This window comes from Toxotes jaculatrix, chromosome 2 (genome assembly GCF_017976425.1).
Source record: "Toxotes jaculatrix isolate fToxJac2 chromosome 2, fToxJac2.pri, whole genome shotgun sequence".
NCBI classification, from domain to species: Eukaryota; Metazoa; Chordata; class Actinopteri; family Toxotidae; genus Toxotes; species Toxotes jaculatrix.
The window spans coordinates 4,015,599-4,034,285 of NC_054395.1; the positions used below are offsets into that span (position 1 = coordinate 4,015,599).

The 18,687-nt window shown below is 40.7% G+C and overlaps 2 protein-coding genes across 3 annotated transcripts; one reads left to right on the forward strand and one right to left on the reverse strand.

The window, feature by feature from the left end:
* The first annotated feature begins 1,280 nt into the window (after window positions 1–1,280).
* trappc6b (trafficking protein particle complex subunit 6B) lies at window positions 1,281–4,621 on the forward strand. Of its 2 annotated transcripts, XM_041063641.1 has the most exons (7): window positions 1,281–1,532; window positions 1,642–1,709; window positions 2,875–2,992; window positions 3,115–3,198; window positions 3,743–3,836; window positions 3,931–3,941; window positions 4,076–4,621. In XM_041063641.1, the coding sequence occupies exons 1-7, from the start codon at window positions 1,452–1,454 to the stop codon at window positions 4,133–4,135; spliced, it is 516 nt and encodes a 171-aa protein (XP_040919575.1). In that variant the 5' UTR covers window positions 1,281–1,451; the 3' UTR covers window positions 4,136–4,621. The 2 variants fall into 2 exon arrangements, with proteins under 2 accessions (XP_040919575.1, XP_040919584.1); XM_041063650.1 differs by having other exon boundaries at window positions 3,931–4,621.
* Window positions 4,622–9,059: 4,438 nt separating this feature from the next.
* LOC121198402 (putative beta-lactamase-like 1) lies at window positions 9,060–14,610 on the reverse strand. The gene is given in 6 exon segments (XM_041062509.1): window positions 9,060–10,038; window positions 10,208–10,313; window positions 11,861–12,081; window positions 12,541–12,698; window positions 12,801–12,872; window positions 14,476–14,610. Coding segments are annotated over 6 exon segments (1,671 nt in total).
* Window positions 14,611–18,687: the final 4,077 nt, after the last annotated feature.

The window sequence follows — 18,687 nt, forward strand, 5'->3', positions numbered from 1 at the left end:
TGCCAGTTTCTCGAGGTCTTGCTTTGACATCAAGTCTCTGATCCTTGTGATATTTTTAAGGTGGCAGAATGCTGATTTTGTTATTGATTTAGTTTCATTATTGAAATGGAGGTCTGAGTGAAGGATAAAACCGAGGTGTCTAGTTTTGTTTTTACTCTTCAGGGACAGACTGTTAAGGTTAGCACTGACTTTAAGTCTCTGTTCATTGGCCCCAAAAACAAGGACTTTGGTTTTGTCCTCATTTAATTGGAGAAGATTTTGAAACTTTCAGTTACTCATTTCTGCATTCTGCATTTTCTTATCGTGTCTCTTGAGCTGTACTCATTTGGTGACAGAGCTATATAAATTTGCATGTCATCTGCATACATGTGGTTTGAAAACCATAAAACTTTCTCAGCTAACGGGAGCATTAGCGACTCTGATTCTAAATGAATCTGTTTTAGAATCAAAATGATCTGGAAAATCATCAAGAAAATGTCAGGGAAAAAAAATACAGTACTGCGATTGTTAACTGTTTTTTTTTTTTTTTTTGACTTTCCGACCTAGTGCAAGTGTCTATTGTGTCAGACAAACTGTAGGAATGGAACTATGACAATGGAGATATTTAGACCTTTGGAGATGGCCTCTGTTGTGTTTGAAAAAGTTTTGGAGAACAATGGAAATATCAGGTAGTGTGTGACGCACACACTACCTGTTAGTAGGACATATTCTGTCACTGGTAAAAGTTAACTACAATATCTGTTGTGTCATCACTTTAACACTAATGCACACAAAAAAGCAGAAGATATTACTTAAAAGTTTTATTTTTAAAAAAAATCTCAAGTTAAGGTTACCTTTCAAGCTATTTCCAACTTTGAATGGTATCATGGTCTTCGTCAGCAGATGTTATTTGCTCACTTAACTCCATAAGCTGATGGTTTGTTTTCGTTGAACAATTTGCAAGGTCATCATGAAGGAAAAAGCTGACTCCTTAATTTTGTCAATTTTGTCATAGTTCGCAAGAGGGCATTGGGGGTAGCATTGGAGGGGGCTTGCACTCAGCATTTCATATTTATTTTTGTTTCATTTGTTCATGTATTCTATGTTTATTTTTTATGAAATTGTAGTTATTTATTTATCTAATAATATTTATATATGACTTCAATATTTAACTACGCAACAGGAGTTTCATGATTTTATTTTATTTTATTTTATTTTATGTGACAGTTGCAACTCCACGCCAGCTGGTGGCGGTAATAAAACTGTAATGCGCTCTTTGCCATCGCACTTCCCTTCGCCGGTAAACAAGAAGAATGAGGAAGCGTCCGTAAGCGTTTGTTTTGTGTTTGTGTCTCGTAAGGACCCTGTACACGGGTCTGGCTTTGTGTTTCAGTTGTCAGTCCTTATGAAATGATGTCGGTCCCAGTGTGAGCGACACGGTGACATGCTGACAGAACCACCGAGGAAGAAGAATGGCGGACGAAGCTCCTTTCCAGTTTTTACATAACGAAGTGATACAGTACATTTCCAAGACAGCTGAAAACGGAGAGACGGTAAGAAAGTGTCGGTCAGGAGTGTTTTGTCCACGGCAGCTTAAAGACCTGGACAGTTAGCAGCCGTTGGCTTGATTTTCTCATGAGTCCTCCTCTGTCATTCATTCAGGAGAATGGAAGAAATGTCACCAAACTGGAGAGTATGGGATTTAGAGTCGGCCAAGGACTAATAGAGAGGTAACACGCTAACTGCTGCTAACATATGTTCCTCTTTTTAAAGTGTGTCACTCTGGTATGTCTCTGTCTGTACAGTACATCAAATGCTCTGGTCTAGGTTAAAATAGGGGAGGGGACCATGAGATGTCCTCTGGCCAGACAAAAGACATAATCTCTCCAGCGTGTTCTGGGTCTGCCCTGGGGCCTCCTGCCAAGTCGGATGTGCCTGGAAGACCTCCAAAGGAAGGCGCTCAGGAGGCATCCTAATCATATGCCCCAACAACCTCAGCTGGCTCCTTTTGACACGAAGGAGCAGCAGCACTACTCCCTTTCCTCTGATCCACCAAACAAGACCAGTTTCCTCCTGTCTCAGTAGTTCTCTGTTTCCTATCATAACTGTAATCTGCTGAGCACACAGTATCCACTCACTGTTCTGTAATCTGAATGCTGGCTCTCTAACATTGTTCACTTCCAACCCTGTTTGTATCATGTTTTATATGCTGCATGTCCTTCTCCTCCTCTCCTCCATTCCCAGCTGTCCTATCTTGCTCCTTTTCCTCCTTCAGCAGGAGGGTCCCCCATCTGAGCCAGGTTCTGCTCAAGGTTTCTTCCTGTTAAAAGGGAGTTTTTCTGGTCTCTGTAAAGAGCTTTCAGACAATTTGGATTGTGGAAGGCGCTATGTAAATAAAATTGAATTGAATTGAATAGTGTTTGTTGAAACAGTATAAACAGGCAGCCTTTGATGGATATTTAGGGTTGTCAATTGTGCCAGTGATCAAATCTCATGTAACAAGTGATTAAAGTTTGTGCAGTTCATAGAGTTTGAAACACTTGTATGAGAAGAAACCTCAGAGGAAAAAGTGAAACAGCGTAAGGGATTACTCACTGTTTTTTTGACATTTCATTGACATAATCTGTGACTAATTGATAATGAAAATACATGTGAGATGCACAACCCTTTGTTACTGGTTTTGATCTTTTCATGCATTTGATGACACAAAGAGAAAAATCTTGAATAACACCAAACTTATTCTTTCCAAGCACATTTTACAACCAATAATGAAAGTGAATTGAATGTGGGTGTTTAACTTTGAACCAAGTGTCATTCCACTGTGGCAGTAATGCTCTGATTTGAGTTAGCGACTTGCTTCTGGCCTTCAGTTGATCAGCATTTCCTTTTCTCCAGACTCACAAAAGACACAGCTCGGTTCAAAGACGAGCTGGACATCATGAAGTTCATCTGTAAAGACTTTTGGACCTGTGTGTTCAAGAAGCAAATTGACAACCTTCGAACCAATCACCAGGTGACGCTTAGCTCTCTGTCAGTTAGAGGGCATCGTGTGCCACAGGTTCAGCCCTGATGAACTTAATATCCATGATATATGAATATCATTAGTGTTACTATCTTTGCTGTTGTGTGTTTCAGGGCATCTACGTTCTCCAGGACAACAAGTTCCGATTACTGAGTCAGCTGTCAGCTGGTAAACAGTACCTGGAACACGCCCCTAAGGTGCTTATCTTTATATTTATAACAACAACACATTTCTGCTGTTCTGCTGTGGGTAAGTGAGGTACAAAATCTGTGTTTGTTTGCAGATTAAAAACAAAGATAAGTGGTTAAATGTTCCCTTTGCTGCTTGCAGTCACAGTTACTTGGTTAATCCTGATCCTGATTTTTTTTTTTTTGTCCCCCTTATCCACCTCTTTTAACACTTAATATCTACTGTCCATTCTTTATTTTCTGTTAGGAATATTAGGGTTTGCTGGACAGTCTACAGTAAGCCCTGCATTAAAGTTAGATGTGTGTGATAGCCTAGCCCAGCTCACTTCTGGCAGTTTCCTGTGGTGTACTGTGTGATGTACTGTAGAGAACTGTCAGTGTCTGCAAGGTTTGGACAGGATTTACACAACCTGTCTCTTGTTCTCCAGCAATAATAAAACGAGTTCAGTCTCAGTGTAGTCCAGTTACACAAGACACACATTACACAGCAGTGGATTGTGTTAGGACATTCCCTACTCATCATATCAATAGTTGACTGTTTGTCTTTCTGCAGTATCTGGCCTTCACCTGTGGTCTGGTGAGAGGAGCTCTGTCCAACCTGGGAGTAAAGAGCATTGTGACTGCTGAGGTGTCCGTCATGCCTGCATGTAAGACACACTTCACTTGTCCGTCGTCTAATCAGAGACATTGCTCTCACTCACACATACTTTCTCCTCTTTCTGTTCTGTCCTGTCTGTGCAGGTAAATTCCAGGTGATGATCCAGAAGCTGTAGCATCAAGCACAGGCCAAACTCACTCTGCACTCTCTCTCGCCTTCATACATCCTTGAGTGCTTGTCTCCCGAAATGTCTCCCGTCTTCATCAGACTTCTCTCTACACTTCACAGGTTACAGTGATGACTGTCAAAGGTTTGTCTAGACTTCACATTCACAGCTCCAGTTTCTGATTAACAGCCTTCGGAGGACAAGTGTGTCATTATTATCATAAGTGGACAAACACTTTCCAACGCCATGATGATTATTCCTGAGAATGATTATATAACATGTTATTTCTTTTATATAAAGTCTAAATGTGTCTCACTGAAGGAATGTGTGACTGTATTGTCATAATGGCAGGGCTTTGTTGCCCTCTAGTGGTGCAAGCGTAAACTTTAACTTGTCAGTTTGAATTTGATGCACAATGTAAACTGTTAATCAATTAAAAGATAACTTTTAAGTGGATAAATATAATAAAAACATTTATAATGATCAATAACCTTTTTTTAGAATTTATCATTGACATGACATGAATATTGCCAGCTAGTTCATCTATGATCATTAGTGTTTAAATGCTTTTCAGAAACGTGTTGTGTGTTTAAGCAAATCATAAAATGATGAAATAACAATATACAGACCAAATACATAAACAAATAAATAAAGATGGAGAAATTGGACCCAGCTGAGCTGCTTAAATTATTACAACTCCATTTCTTTCTAATTCAGTGAGCAGTTCGGAGTGAATGAATGCAGGAAGATTAGTCTGTGATCACAGTCCTCCCCAGAGCTCCCACACAGGGATCAGACATAACATTTGTACATTACATGAATTTTTTTTTTTTTTTTTTTTACTTTCTGACTCCAGGTTGAATCAGTTGCAACAGATTCCGGTGTTGTCCTCTCACTCCTGCTCGCAGGGTACAGTGTAGCTTTAGTACAACCTGGGTGTCTCTAGTTTGGGATTTCTTTTTTCTAAGATGTGTGACAGGAACCTTCTGTTGTGTTCAAAAAAAATTTTTTTTTCTCTAGCTAAACTTAGCTTGTTATTGTTGTACTTATAATATTATATAGAGATAATATTAATATTATAATAAACAGCATTTATAGTGCAAATTACAACGTCCTGTCACACACTCATGGCAAGTGATATAAAGTTAACAATAATAAATCAGCATTTATCACTGTTGATAGCATTAACATTAACATATCAACAACTATGTTAAACATTACTATTACATGAGTACTCAGTAATGTAGCAATAAGCAGCAGGCTGCAAAACTTTCAAGTCCATGTTGTCAAGTTAGGAATCCAGTCCAAGTCAGAGAAACTCCACATAAACTCTGCATTCAAACAGAAACATATGGAGACAAAATATATCTTTTGTAATTTTCATGTATTTTATTGAGACTTCAACCACAAATAATAAACCAATACGACTTTAAAGCTTGAACCAGAGATACAAAACTTTGACCATAGATATTCTGCTCTGTTGAAGCCAGTCACCTTGAGCTCACCAAACTATACAGGTATAGAACTAACACAATATAATCAGTAAGCATGAACAAAGATATCAGTGTTTTTTCCCTTCATTTTAAATAGAATTCTCAATTTTAACTACAGACGAAATCATTCGGTGAAAGATAGCACCACAATGCAGATTTCCCTTTCAGCAGCCAGTGCAGGCGACAGACTCACAGATCTCACAGGCATCAGAGTGGGTAGCCACCAACGCTGAAAAAGACCAAAAGGAAAATTTTCAAATTCATTCTCTGGGGACCATGAATATTCTCAGAAGACTCCGTGGAAATCTGGCTGGTAGTTGTTGACACATCTTACTGTGGTCCAGAAGACTGAACAGACAGACTGATACCACCATCTTTAACACGTCAGTACGCTTCAAAAAAAGTGCGTCTCCTGAGTGGAACTGCTTGACCTGTGCAGCCAGTTAATCATTAAGCACTTCTCAGGTGTGCTCACTCTCATTGTGCCTTCAAAATAAAGTGGCTCTGCCCATAGCAAAGCAAAATTGAGGATGAGATCTCCTTTATGTCACATTTACATCTCCTAGACATAAATGAGCACTAATCGAGAATAAAGTGGTTTTCTCATTCTTCTCAAATGTCTCTCCTGAGAAATAAGTCTCACAGTGAGCACTGTGCGAGTTCTCTAAATTCTCTCACAGCTGTCTCTTTTCCAAATCTCAGTTTAAGAGAAAAATGAGACATATTGTGCTGCTCTCAAGTTTGTCTCAATTTGATATCCTTACTTGGAACCCCTATCTCAGGGACAAAGTATTTTCTAACCTTTTGACTAGAGCCTGACTGATGCATGATCTCAGAATTCAAAAAGTCAAAATTCTGAGAAAAAAGTCAGAATTCTTACACCCCTGAAAAAAAATCTTTTTTATGATGTCTTTTCTCTTTTTAGCTTTCTGAGTTACTTCTCCTAAGGGACCCGTAGGAGAAGTAACCCAGAAACAAATGATCACAGAATGATACGAATATGAGAAGCTCAAACTGATCTTAAGAGACGAGATTGAACTACAGATGAGCAAGACATTTTTCCTATGGGTGGTCAGAAGTTTCCAAACTTTTTGATGAGTAACCCGTTCAAATAAAAGTATCTGCTTGTGACCTCTCAATGTGGACGTCAATGTGTTTTGAGCAATGGAACTGTTTGCAGTAGTAATGCTGTAACATAACTTCCCAGTGGATTTTTGGTTTTCGTTTTGAAGGATTTGTAGCATCAGGTGCAGTTTGAGGTAAAAGTATTTAATATTTAATATTACAGAAGAACATATGATATTTTTCTTTCTTATGTCTTCTTCACCTTCTTCTTGTGTCTTCTTATCAGTTAAACCAGAACCTTAGTTCAGGTATCTCTTGCTCATTGCGTTAGCGGACCAATCCCTACCCCCTGCTCTGACTGCAGATACACTGCCTGTTTGTGGCATGTACCTGAGCTGAATATGGGGCTACTAATGAGTACTTCCCCAATATCAGGAAATGTATGTTGAAATCAGACTATCACAGAAACATGGGCTTTACCGAGCCTGGCCAGAGACGCTCCAGCATCTTTCCTCAGACAAAGAGGTTTGAAGTCTTCGGGCAGACCAGGGTGAGAACACACAGCCGCTGCTTTGGCCTCCACTAGGCGGAGCTCCTGCTCTGCTGATGCATCATCCCCAGTCATCAGAGTCCCCAGTGCCCTGACTGACTCTAGAGAGAACTGAAAGTCTCCCTCCTGCAAGAAATTACACAACTTTGCATAACCAAGTGTCAGATTTCTCTCTCTGTAGCCCAACTTTTTCATTTGTTACTCAACTACTGGGCCAAAAAAGTGCAAAGATAACTCCTTACCACCAGAACTCTATAAGTACAGACAGCAAAAGCAAAACCAACCACTCACAAAATCACATGAGAATTTAGGTGATATACCTGACAGGAGGTTTGTTTGAACACTGGTGCTCTTACCGTGACAGTCACTGCACACAGACGGTGGTCCTCATCTTTGCTGCTTTTTGTGATGGGTAATGAATTCTTCTCGTTCCTCTGGGATCGTCTCTCAGCCCTGCTCCGCACATAAGACTGCTGCAATATATTTATAGAGGATTTGAATTTGATTAGTGTACACTACTCTGCACTGTGCACATGATAAAGTGGCTTCAGATCATTAACAGATAACACGTCTTCCCCTTTGTTGTTGTTGTTGTTGTTAGGTGATGTTTCCTTACCTTCATTTTCCCAACCTTCAATTTCAAAATTTTATTATGGTGGCCAATTTGGACTTATACATATTTGGACTTTTAATATGAAAGAAGTTTCCTTTTTTTGTCCACTTTAGGGCAACAGAACTGTAACATTCAGATGACACAGAAACAACCAGATCATTCATTTTGGAGTGTTCACTCCCTCTGTTTTTGGTCTCCACCAACTCCTGAGAGAAATATCTGCCTCTTTAGCTGCTAAATGCTCCCCTGTGTTCAGCAGCTGCTCTCTGACTGCATCTGTCTGCTGTTTGGAATCGGTGTTACATCCTCTTTAAATGTGTTGTTGTGCTTGTGAAGACATCGACCTCGTGCTGTTTGTGTCTCCACTAACACAACTTGTAGGAATATATTAATGATAACTAACTTCAAGAGGCAACATAAATGTAAAATTTAATTTGTACCTTATATGAAAAGTGTTTTCAACCTGTTTTTTTTTTTGGTTTTGCAAGACAGAAGACTTAAAAACAAGGACTAACGTCTGGTTAACCTCCATCCCCCACCTCCGTCAAAATGCGGCACACAGCCACTTCTCAGAGGTTTTCTGTGGAGCATCCTGGGAATGTCTCCCACGCAGTGGACTACACAGTCTAGACCAGTGCTAACAGATTTTAGGCTTTCTTGGAGTGGTTTGTGAAGGAGATCAGCAATTTTTGACTTTTATTTTGAAAAAGAAATCAGGAAATGACACACAGGAAGTAAACATAAGACTGATTGTTGTTATAGGTTTGCAATGTTTACCTCCCTCCTCCACTTCCTTTCATATGTATAAATATTGATGTTTACATGTATATTTTCCACTTAATCACTAATTAACACTCAGTAAAAACTTATAATGCAATATGGGTTTTATTTAGCATAGTAACTTGTAACTTGTGACTGTCTTTATTGCTCATAGACAACTTGTTTACACGCTCTCTTAGTAGATTGAATCTTGAAAAACATGAGGCATGAAATCTACCCCAGTTTTTCCACACACAGTAGGCACTTAAAGATTAAAGATGAATACTGCCACGATGTCCATTAACCAAACCTGTCCTTAGCAGACATTTATGCGACAGTGTGTTAGCTTTGCATTGCTTGTGCTAGTTACCTAGCAGAAGAATAACTTTCAAAAACTGCTTTGGAGATTTGGGCAAGATTAAATGACAACATTGGTATAATGGGCAGAAGAGTATTAAATAAAATTAAAATACAAGTTCATATTAATCACATTAGCGTTAGCGAGAGAGAGCATCTGACTCCAGTGATAGTGACCACACATGACCACTGAGCAAACAGTTGAGTACCAAGTTTCCCACCGCATTTGTCCTTGACCCAACTCCCTAGTTACAGCTGAATTTCTGTCATCATGAAGTAAAGTATGGTCTGCCAGATATCCTTGTCACCCTGTAAGTGTTGAGTCCTGGGGAATCAAACCCTGGCGACACACCTTTCTTGGTAAAGGGATAAAAATTGAAGAGCTGCCTGTCCTGTGCCTCCAGGGAAACTGAAGCACTGTTAACCTTCAGCTTGCAAGGGTATGGGCTCTCAAACACCACCCTGAACACCCTGTCCTGTAGGTAATCCAGCCGAATAGTTCGGTACTTGGATGGCACAGTTGTGTCCACCTGTGGTCCAAACTGCTGCATGACTAGCACTCCATCTGAGTCCACTTTAATCTCATAGAAAGTCATGTTCCTATAAGTGAAAAAGCCAATATATGGAGCTGGATCCGGAGGCGGTTTGAGAGTTTGTTGAGCGTCCCTGAAAGCGCTCTCCACTGCAGGGATGAGATAGCTGTAGGCCTGGCTCACAAGGTCCTGGTCAGAAGGCCGAACCCCGGCCATCAGAACTACCAGGCCCAGCTTGAGCCGTGGCACTAGCGAGAGTGTGGCTGCGTAACCATCCAGGTCGCCGTCCTTCCTCACCACATCATAGCCCAACTGCTCATTGATCTCCCACGGCGTGCCGGTGGAGTTGGCAAAGTAGCCGCTGTGGCATCGTAAGACTGGGCTCAGCATGGTGTTCAGGGTGTCCTGGCGGAGCAGGGTCCCACCATACACACCCAGAAGAGCCATCATGAGCTTGGCCATGTCAGCTGCTGTAGAATACATCTGACCTGCAGGTCGGTACCAGCCGAGGTTGTAGAGTGGAGCTGGCTTGCCGTTGCTGTACACACCCAAAGCCATCTTCCTCTGAATGACTGGAGTTAAGTTGAAACCGGTGTCCTCCATGCTGAGCCGCTCCAGAATGTTGTCTGACACCCAGCTCTCAAAGTCTGAGCCTGTTACTTTCTGGGCCAAGATGTTGGCCAATAAGGAAAAAGCAACATTGCTGTAGTGGCATCTGAAGGAAAAGAGATAACAATGTCACAGATATCTGCAAGTGGACTGGATACAAAATACCAAAAGGATCCTTGTCTTATGCATAGACGTCAACCCTCCCTTGAAATGGACAGGTTGTCTAAAGTCGTCAAAGTCAAAAATAGAGCACCATAAGAAGGAAGCCATCTTACTTAGTGCCTGGCTCTGCCACAAGGACATCATCCTGTAACAAATTAAGGGCTGCCTGTGTGTCTCCACTCCAAAGGAGATTAGTTGACCTTAATCTTCTGGGTAACCCTGTAAAAATATTAGAAAACATCAGTGAGTGCTTTAAAGACGGGACTATGTTCTGTAATCTTATGTGAAAATATTTCACAGACATCTGTGGAAAGAAATATGAGGTGATCCTGATCCAGTGTCACTGGATCAACTGGAAATGTAGTTTCATCTAGCACTTTGGTTGAATGTTAGTGTGTGTACTAGCATGAAACCTGTCCAACAGTAAATGTTAAGAAAAGTGATCTCCTTTCTTTCCTCCAGTGTCCAGCAGCTTGAGTTCTGGTCATCAGTCTGGTGTCCTCAGACAGTCTGCAGATAGACCTCCCCCTCAGCAGGGCTTTCCCCTCCTTTTTTATTTTGAGGGAACTGAGCTGACGCTGAGCTGATTAGCTCTATCTCTGGACACAGTTCTGTATAATTATAGTTCCTCCCTCAGTTCGTGTGAGCCCAGGTTAGCTAAGGTGCTGTAGTGGGTGGTAGACACATGTTCTTAACAGTAATTACATGATGTGGAGTATAAGAGTCTAGACCTACATTTCGACCAATGTGCGTCCTGCACATTGTCGAACCACCAGTTACACAATATTGTTTTTTTTAACTTTGCATCTTTTAAATGTATTATTATTTCTAATCATTTTTTTCTTAGGTGCTCATCTTTATTTAATAAATGGTTTATAACACATTATCATGTAGTTATAAAGTAGATATAAGGACATTTTAGTGCTTACTAATGTACAGTATTTGCTGTGTTTTATATTGTTATCCATTAGCTGTTCATACAGCAGCCTCCATTTATGTGTACCCACAGGAATTATAGTTGTTGATAAATAGAAAAACACATGAAGACTTACATCTACTAACAAGTACATTCTAGCTTTAAATGAAAGATTTGCCATGCTAGCTTTGCAAAGATTGGATTTCATCATGATCCAACGTGTTGGTGGAAACAACACGTTGGCTCATGATCCATGAGGTGGAAACAAGAAAGAGAGACCAACCTAAACTCCAAACCTAGATCTAGGTTTTTGCTTTTTACCAGTATGTGTGTGCATAGACAAGCTGCTGTGATGTGAGCAGCATTTCCCTCATATTTGCCTGTGCATTTTGTGTGTACTTGGAGGATTAAACCTTTAGGAGGCATAATCAAGACCAAATCATCCCTGTCCAGCACCAACCTGACAATCAACGTGGACGTTTAAGGAGGTTAATGTATTGAGCCCTGTCATGACGCAAACTGGAGCCTGCATCCTGTCACAGACCAGCAGTTAGTGTTTGCTAACTTTTTCTAACCCTAACTGCAATCTTTTAATTAATAGCATCTGAAACCCCATTACCATCAGCCCACCCATACACCTGTTTCCATTTCCCTATTAGCCCTGTCAAGCTCTGTTTGGTTGATTGTTTCTTCAGTGGGAGCACAGACTTATTTTAACCACTGACCCAATCATAGCCAATGCTGGTGATTCAGAGGCGTGAATCTGTGCTACAGTTCTTTGACGCTTGTTCCTCTGACAAAGATGAATCACAGATGGTCACCATGTTGTTAAAACAGATTGTGTAGTTACCAGACAGCTGGCTGACCATCCTGCGCAGACTGAGTGCAGGAGAGCGGCTGCTAAGGGTCCTGACGGATGAGGATGCAGGCCCCCCGCTTTTCCCTAGTGGGTTCTTGATGGTGAAGTTGTCTGCATACTTCTCCAGTGGGTCGTCCAGAGATTCCACCAGGCCGTCCTCCCACAGCTTGTACAGCATCAGTGTGGGGAAGATTTTAGAGAGGCTCGCAATTCTGCAATCACAGTAATTAAAGTGAGCGCTACACATGCTCATTCCATTCGAATAAATAAATGTAGCCTGGTTTAATAACACATAGCACTCCCACAGATTTAAGTACTTCATTTACTGAGTGGTTGAGTCTGGTTGATCACAGGTCCTATATGAAGCTTACTTAATACAGTGAAGGTCTAATCCCAACCACTACCCCTAATTCTAACTGTAAGCCTCAAATCAAATACAGTATCCAACAGAATTAGACTTCAGGTTGCATCATGTATGGTAATGATTATTATTCAGATGGAGTTGCTAATATTATGGACCAGCTGAGCAGCTTTCAGCATTGGATAATATTAAAAACTAGGTATCTGGCATTTAGATAAATCACTACTTCCCTTTTGCCATATCTCTGTCATATTTTATGTTAATCTTGTCCGCACTTGTTCTACACACTGAGCATGTCTGTAAATCTCACCTGTACACTGTGTACTCATTGGGTACAGGTGAGGAGGGGTCGCTTATATTCTTCTTGCCAAAGTTTCCATTCCACAGAACAGAGTCATTTAAAACCACGATGGCCGATATCGCTGGGAGCTTCGTGGTGTGAACGCTGGACCTCAGGAGCACGTCTATCTGTTAGGAGACACTTCAGTGAAACTAACTGTAACTACATCCAGAGTAACTGTATTATAAAACATTGTAATATGAATAAAAAAAAGGTTGAAAGAGATTCACCTTCTCTAAGGCCCTCCTCAGTGACGTGATGGGATGTTTGAGGGGCACAGGCTCAGGGAAGCGAGGGCACAGCTCCTCTTCTGTTGCTTTTTTTACAGTCACTTCTGTGGGAATGGGGGACAAAGACGGTGTCATCACAGATGAAACATCCAGACACAGCTTATCTGTCTGTCCCGGTGTGATATACATTCCAACTGTACAACCAGAGGTGCACAGTTAGACTGTTTTGGCAGCTTCAGGTGCTGTGGATGTAGTAGGACACTGCCGAAAACCAATCAAGCTGCAGTTTACATCCATGTCTGTCCACACTCATAAAATATATATAGTGAAGGTTTAGGTATTAAGTGTGTTTTATCACCAGTAGCATATGAATTCTTGAGCTATGGCCAAAAACATTTTTTGTGGGGTCACAGAGATCTTGACCTTTGACCCTTGGCCTTGTGGATGAAAGCGGTGTAATTTAACTTAGCTTATCACAAAGACTGGAAGCAGGGGGAAACTGCTAGATTAGCTCAGTCAAATGTGACAGAAGATACTTTCCAACAACTCCAACTCTGTCTATTGTTGAATATTGTGTGATTTAACACATGCAGGTTTTAGGAGCAGCTATTAAAAGGAGCTACTTGTTGTGCGACTGCTGGATACACTGACTGTATGCTGCATCTCTGAAGTCCTGTCCTCTTAGTGGGGTTTGCCAGGTTGGAGCTCTGTGTAAATGAACACAACTCAGGTTTCTAGCCAAACCACTTGGAAACCTGAACTAAATTCCTGTCCCCCGTGAGTATATCAAATTTAGTTTTGCTGACTTACAACAATCATGGAGAAACTGCCAACAAAAGATAAGCTGACTTTGACTGAAATGAGATTTCCATAAACATGAACTGCATGTTCCATATCACAAGTATTTCAGAACATTTCTGTTGTGCAAATGAAAAATGCAAATCATTCTTGGCCAAAGTTCCAGACTCTTTACACACAAAATACACTGATATTGACTCTACACATAAGAGCGAGATGAGCTTCGTTCAGTTTGAGATTTGACCTGACATGTTTGACCAATGATCTTTTCTTCCAAAATCTCTCCATCTTGTCTTTTACATTTCTTTCTTTCAGATTGCTTTTGTCTGGTTTGTAAATCCACTGCAGACGCCCTCCTCATTACTCCTGCATGTGCACACCAGCCATAAAACAATAATTATTGTGCAGTTCATGATTAAGTGCTGCAAACATGTCGACCTGCTTTAATGTTCCCAGGGCTACAAGGTTATAAAGCTGAGCTGTTTTTTATGTTATGTAATTTATTGATTTTCTTCAGGTACAGCGTGTTTGATACAGTCAGATAGTACACCCTGAACTGAGAGCTGCCCCTGAACCACATTCACTCACATTCATGTCACATACACAAAGTGAGCACTTGAAGGCAGGATAAAGGCTGTTGTCATTTTATCTAGAAACACCCACCACTGCTCTGTCCCCCCTCCCCACCACATCGACCCATCCTCCCTCCCCCTCTCACCTCTCAGCAGGAGTTAAAGTCCGCTTTAACCAGGCAGCTAATCCTGCCGCTACTATTTCCAGCTTCGTGTAATCCTGCTGCCAGCTTCTCAAAACGAGCAATTACACCAAAGAGGCTAAGAAAGGCCCATGCAGTTCCAGGTTGGAAATACTCTATGACATAAAAGGGTTATGAGTGGGTGGGTTTACCTGTGTTCAGCTTTGGCATCCTGTACTGCCATATGAAACAGCAGGTCATGACCACGGAGAGCAGAAAAAAGACAACCATGCCCAACATGGTCCATTTCACCTTCATCTTGCTTAGTGGTTGTTATGGGCAGCTGAAGCAGTCTAGAAAAAAATGTCAGTGAAATGCATTGAAGACTGAAAGAACAACATAAAGCACACACTTGGATATGTACGTTTTTCATGATATTTGACATGAAAAGCTTGGCTGGCTAGAAACGTTAACAACTTAAATAAACGTCTCTCATGAACAAGCAGCAGCAGGTTCAATCATTTAACTTACCAAAGGAGTGAAAACACGGCTTAGATGTCTTTCATTTTCTTTGTGCCATTCTTCATCTTCAGACAACATAAAATCCAGTTCCATTTCCTGCCAGGTTCACAGGGGGAAAAGCCAGCAGGACTGCGTGAACTCAGCTCCACTGCTCCTGAGCGTTCACTGGCCACCAACCACCACCTACATGTACTTAATCCTGGCTCCAGATGAAGGGCTGACTCTATTCCCACTCCGCCGTGACATCATAATCTGCTGGGAGATTCAGCCACAGAGTTAAATGTAAGGAGGACTGTGGACCGGAAAACCTGCTGAGCACTCATCCTCAGCAATCAAATCATCTCACATTCTCTGAGGTAAATTCTATGCACAAATCACTCATCCACTGCTGTATCACGCCACTATATCAGAGAGATCAGGGTTAGGTGCTGTGGAAATTAATGAAGATTTATTAGATGTGTGAGAGCATAGGTCTGATGGTATCCTGCAGAAAAGAGGGACTAAACCAAGTTTTTCAAATCTTTCGTAGCATTTTGAAAAACAGACTCCAGATAGAGCTAGGATGGGTTCTGCAAGGGAACAGTTTTCCCAAAGCACCTAAAATCTCTGTATGACTGTATGAGCAAAGGTCAATAGTTAGATCACCTTATGACACCTGTTTGCATTAGTGATTTGTCAGTCGCAAACGAAACGGCTCTTAGAGCCGGCTCTTTGAAGTGAATTGGAGCCGACTCCTGTTTGGGAGCTGGAGCCGCCCTTTTCAATTACATCGATAAGACAAAGGCAGAGTGTAGAGTATGCAAGGTTAAAATCTCATATTGAGTAGGCTCTACAAATAACCTGCACGGTATACACAGTATATACAATAAGCCATATAAATATTAAACCTTTGATATAATGTATTATGTACGTTAGTAATTAATTTTACACATTGTTTTATATTATTTTGGTAATAAATGAATTTAAGCAACAAAAAAAAAAAATTTTCACACCACTAGTGTTTGCATGCAGTGACCACTCCAACCACTAGAGGGAACTGTAGGCTTTCAATAAATGCCCTTCCACCATAACCTGTGTAACATTGCCTTTGTAAACAAAAGGGGAATTACACATAATGCATTTCATAATAAACTGATATGGCAGATATTGTACACTGTTCTGTATGTTTCTGTGGAAAATTTTTTAGGAATGACTTTTATTCTTTTACTGATGAAACTTTATTTTTATAAATAATTGCGTCTTGATATTTGGGAAACAACAATTTGTTTGATTGAACAAACTACCATTTCCAAGCTAAAGGATACATTTCATTCTTTAATGTACTGCTCATCTAAAGCAGAACCAGACTTGCTGATCTCAGTGTAAAAGCTTCATTTAGTCAGCAACAGGCCTTTATATATGTTCACAAATTCCAAATGTGTGACTGGTGCAGGCTGACATCATCTCCTCAGGAAAGCTTTGGCTTGCCGTGCATGACAGTGACATTAGTCGTTAAATATTTTGTGTTTGTTCATGGCCTGCGGTTCAGACAACACAGTTGTGATGTTTAACTGTGGAAACTGTTTCCCCGGAGTGGACCCATGTCACTTCCCGACAAGGCTCTTTTTTTTTGCTATTTGGTGCAGAAGCCTAAAGCAGCATCCTGCCTTCACCTCTCATCACTATCAACAGCAAGCTCAGCTGAAGTCTGGGATTATTATCCAACACATTTATTGGCCTACTGTATGTCCCCCAACCCCCGTCTCCTAAAAATTACATTAGTGGTTTTGCCAAATATGTTTTGGAAACGAGACTTGGTCAGTGTGGATCTACTGTAAACAACTACTTTCAATGGAAATTAGCAAAAACCTGCTCAAAAAGTAGTTAAATGATGCCAGATGACAATACGCTAATTAGCCTGTTAATGACATTGTCGCGTTGTATTTGCATCCTGCCTAGTTTCAGCTGGTCTCAGCTCTTTATCTGTTTGCCTCTCTCCTCCTCTCAGTGCTCACAGAATTCATACTGAATTCACAGTACAGCTGTCCTCATTCACATGTTTCTCTGTTTCTGGAGAACCTGGAGGAAACCCACACAGGCAAAGGGAGACCATGCAAACTCCGCCACACAGAACCCAGAATACTCTTGCTTTGAGGCGACAGTGCTAACTACTGCACCACTGTGCCACCCTAATCTTAAACAATATGGCTAATAGCTTGCCTTGATAGGAAGATAGGAAGTCTGAAACCCAGCTTTCCAGTCTTCCACCAATTCCTGTTTTATGCAATTTAATCAATAGTCGTCCTTCTCTCCACATTGAGTCATAAGCTTTCTCTTGTTCATAGTTATTGTTCTTTCTGCTACTGTAGATCTACAAAATCCAGGCTGACTTGTACTAAGCAGTCCTCGTTGTTTTAAAAAGTTTGGACAGGCTATGAACTGTTACCTTTTCCATCCATTGACTCAAGTGTGATGCTGGCACTACATGCTTGTAGTTTCCTGCACTAACTGGGTCTTTGCCATGCTCACAAAAAAAAAAAAAGGTAGTCTCAGAGCACTTTTCCAACTGTCAGGTGTTACACATTCTCTCCATATTTTATTAAACAGCTTTAATATCATTTTCAGGACTTCATCTGGGAATTGTCTGTACATAGCGTAACAGTTCATGTCGTGTAAAGTCCATGTCAAGTGATGATCCATCACCATCCTTTTTCTTTGTCACGTCAGTATTAGCTCTTAAAATGTCGCCTCTTTGTTGTTTATATATTTCATCTAAATGATTTCCACTATGTACACTTGCAACCCCAGTGGATCAGTTTTCTGCTTGTTTGGAATTGCCAGACATAGTACATCTATCAGCACTGGGATTTCTTTAACTCTTGCCCATTACCACAAGGAAGCTAAGCACCTTGAGACGGTTCATCATAATTAGACGGGTTGAATCAGTTCAGCCTAAACTTCTTTAATCCCCAAAAATCTCTGCTGTTGCTGTTTCTACAACTATCACCTTTTCTCTGTTGTTGCACTGCAACATTCACAGTCTCACAGATAAAAGCAACAAAGCTGATTTTATCCATAATCAGTGTGTCAACATTAATCTTCTTTACATGGATTTGTTTCTGTTTGTTTCTGACTTGTTGTGGGAGATGGAACCTCTCTTAATAGTCTATTTTCAGACTCTCTAGCTTGCTTTTGAACAGGACATCTGTCAAAAGCAGCACTGTGTCCACCGCCACAATTGCAGCATCTGATTTTTGCATCTTTTACCTTTCTCATGTTCCCCTCTGCATCTGGCACATATTACCTTTGCATTGTCCTGAAGTGTGTCAGGCAATCACATGCCTGACCCACCACAACTGGCTGCTTTTGATGCAAAGGAGAAGTTGCCTTACTCTGAGTTCCTTCCAGATGTCAGAGCTTTTTACCCTACCTACCACAGGCCGGTTATCAGAATCAGAAAAACGTTATTAATCCCTGTAGGGAAATTCTTTAGTTACGGTTAAACTCCCAATGAAGATGATGCAGCGTAGTACACAGAGAGTTAGAAGATAGAAGTAAGATAAAAAATTATAAAAAAAAATTCTAAAATAAAAAAAATAAGCATAAAAGACATAAATAAACATGAAAATAAAAATAAAATTGAAAAAACTTGAATAAAATAAAAATACTACAATACCCCCCCTTAGAATATACATATACCCTGATTTTTCAGGCCAGGCTGTAGACCCAGCTGAGGGCCAGTTGAAGCTGAGTCCAAGTCCGGCCGAGTCCTCACACCTTACTCTTTTACTCTTCATTCTCTCTTTCTTTTTCTTCCCAAAAAACTTCTAAATGTTCAACTGTTCTTTTTAAAAGAAAACACAAAGAGGCACATCTTAAACACTGGAGACAAGG

Coding starts and splice junctions, on each gene's coding strand:
- trappc6b (XM_041063641.1), top strand. CDS start 1,452: ATGGCGGACGAAGCTCCTTTCCAGTTTTTACATAACGAAGTGATACAG. Junction 1,533..1,641: donor CAGCTGAAAACGGAGAGACG/GTAAGAAAGTGT, acceptor TCATTCATTCAG/GAGAATGGAAGAAATGTCAC. Junction 2,993..3,114: donor ACCTTCGAACCAATCACCAG/GTGACGCTTAGC, acceptor TGTGTGTTTCAG/GGCATCTACGTTCTCCAGGA.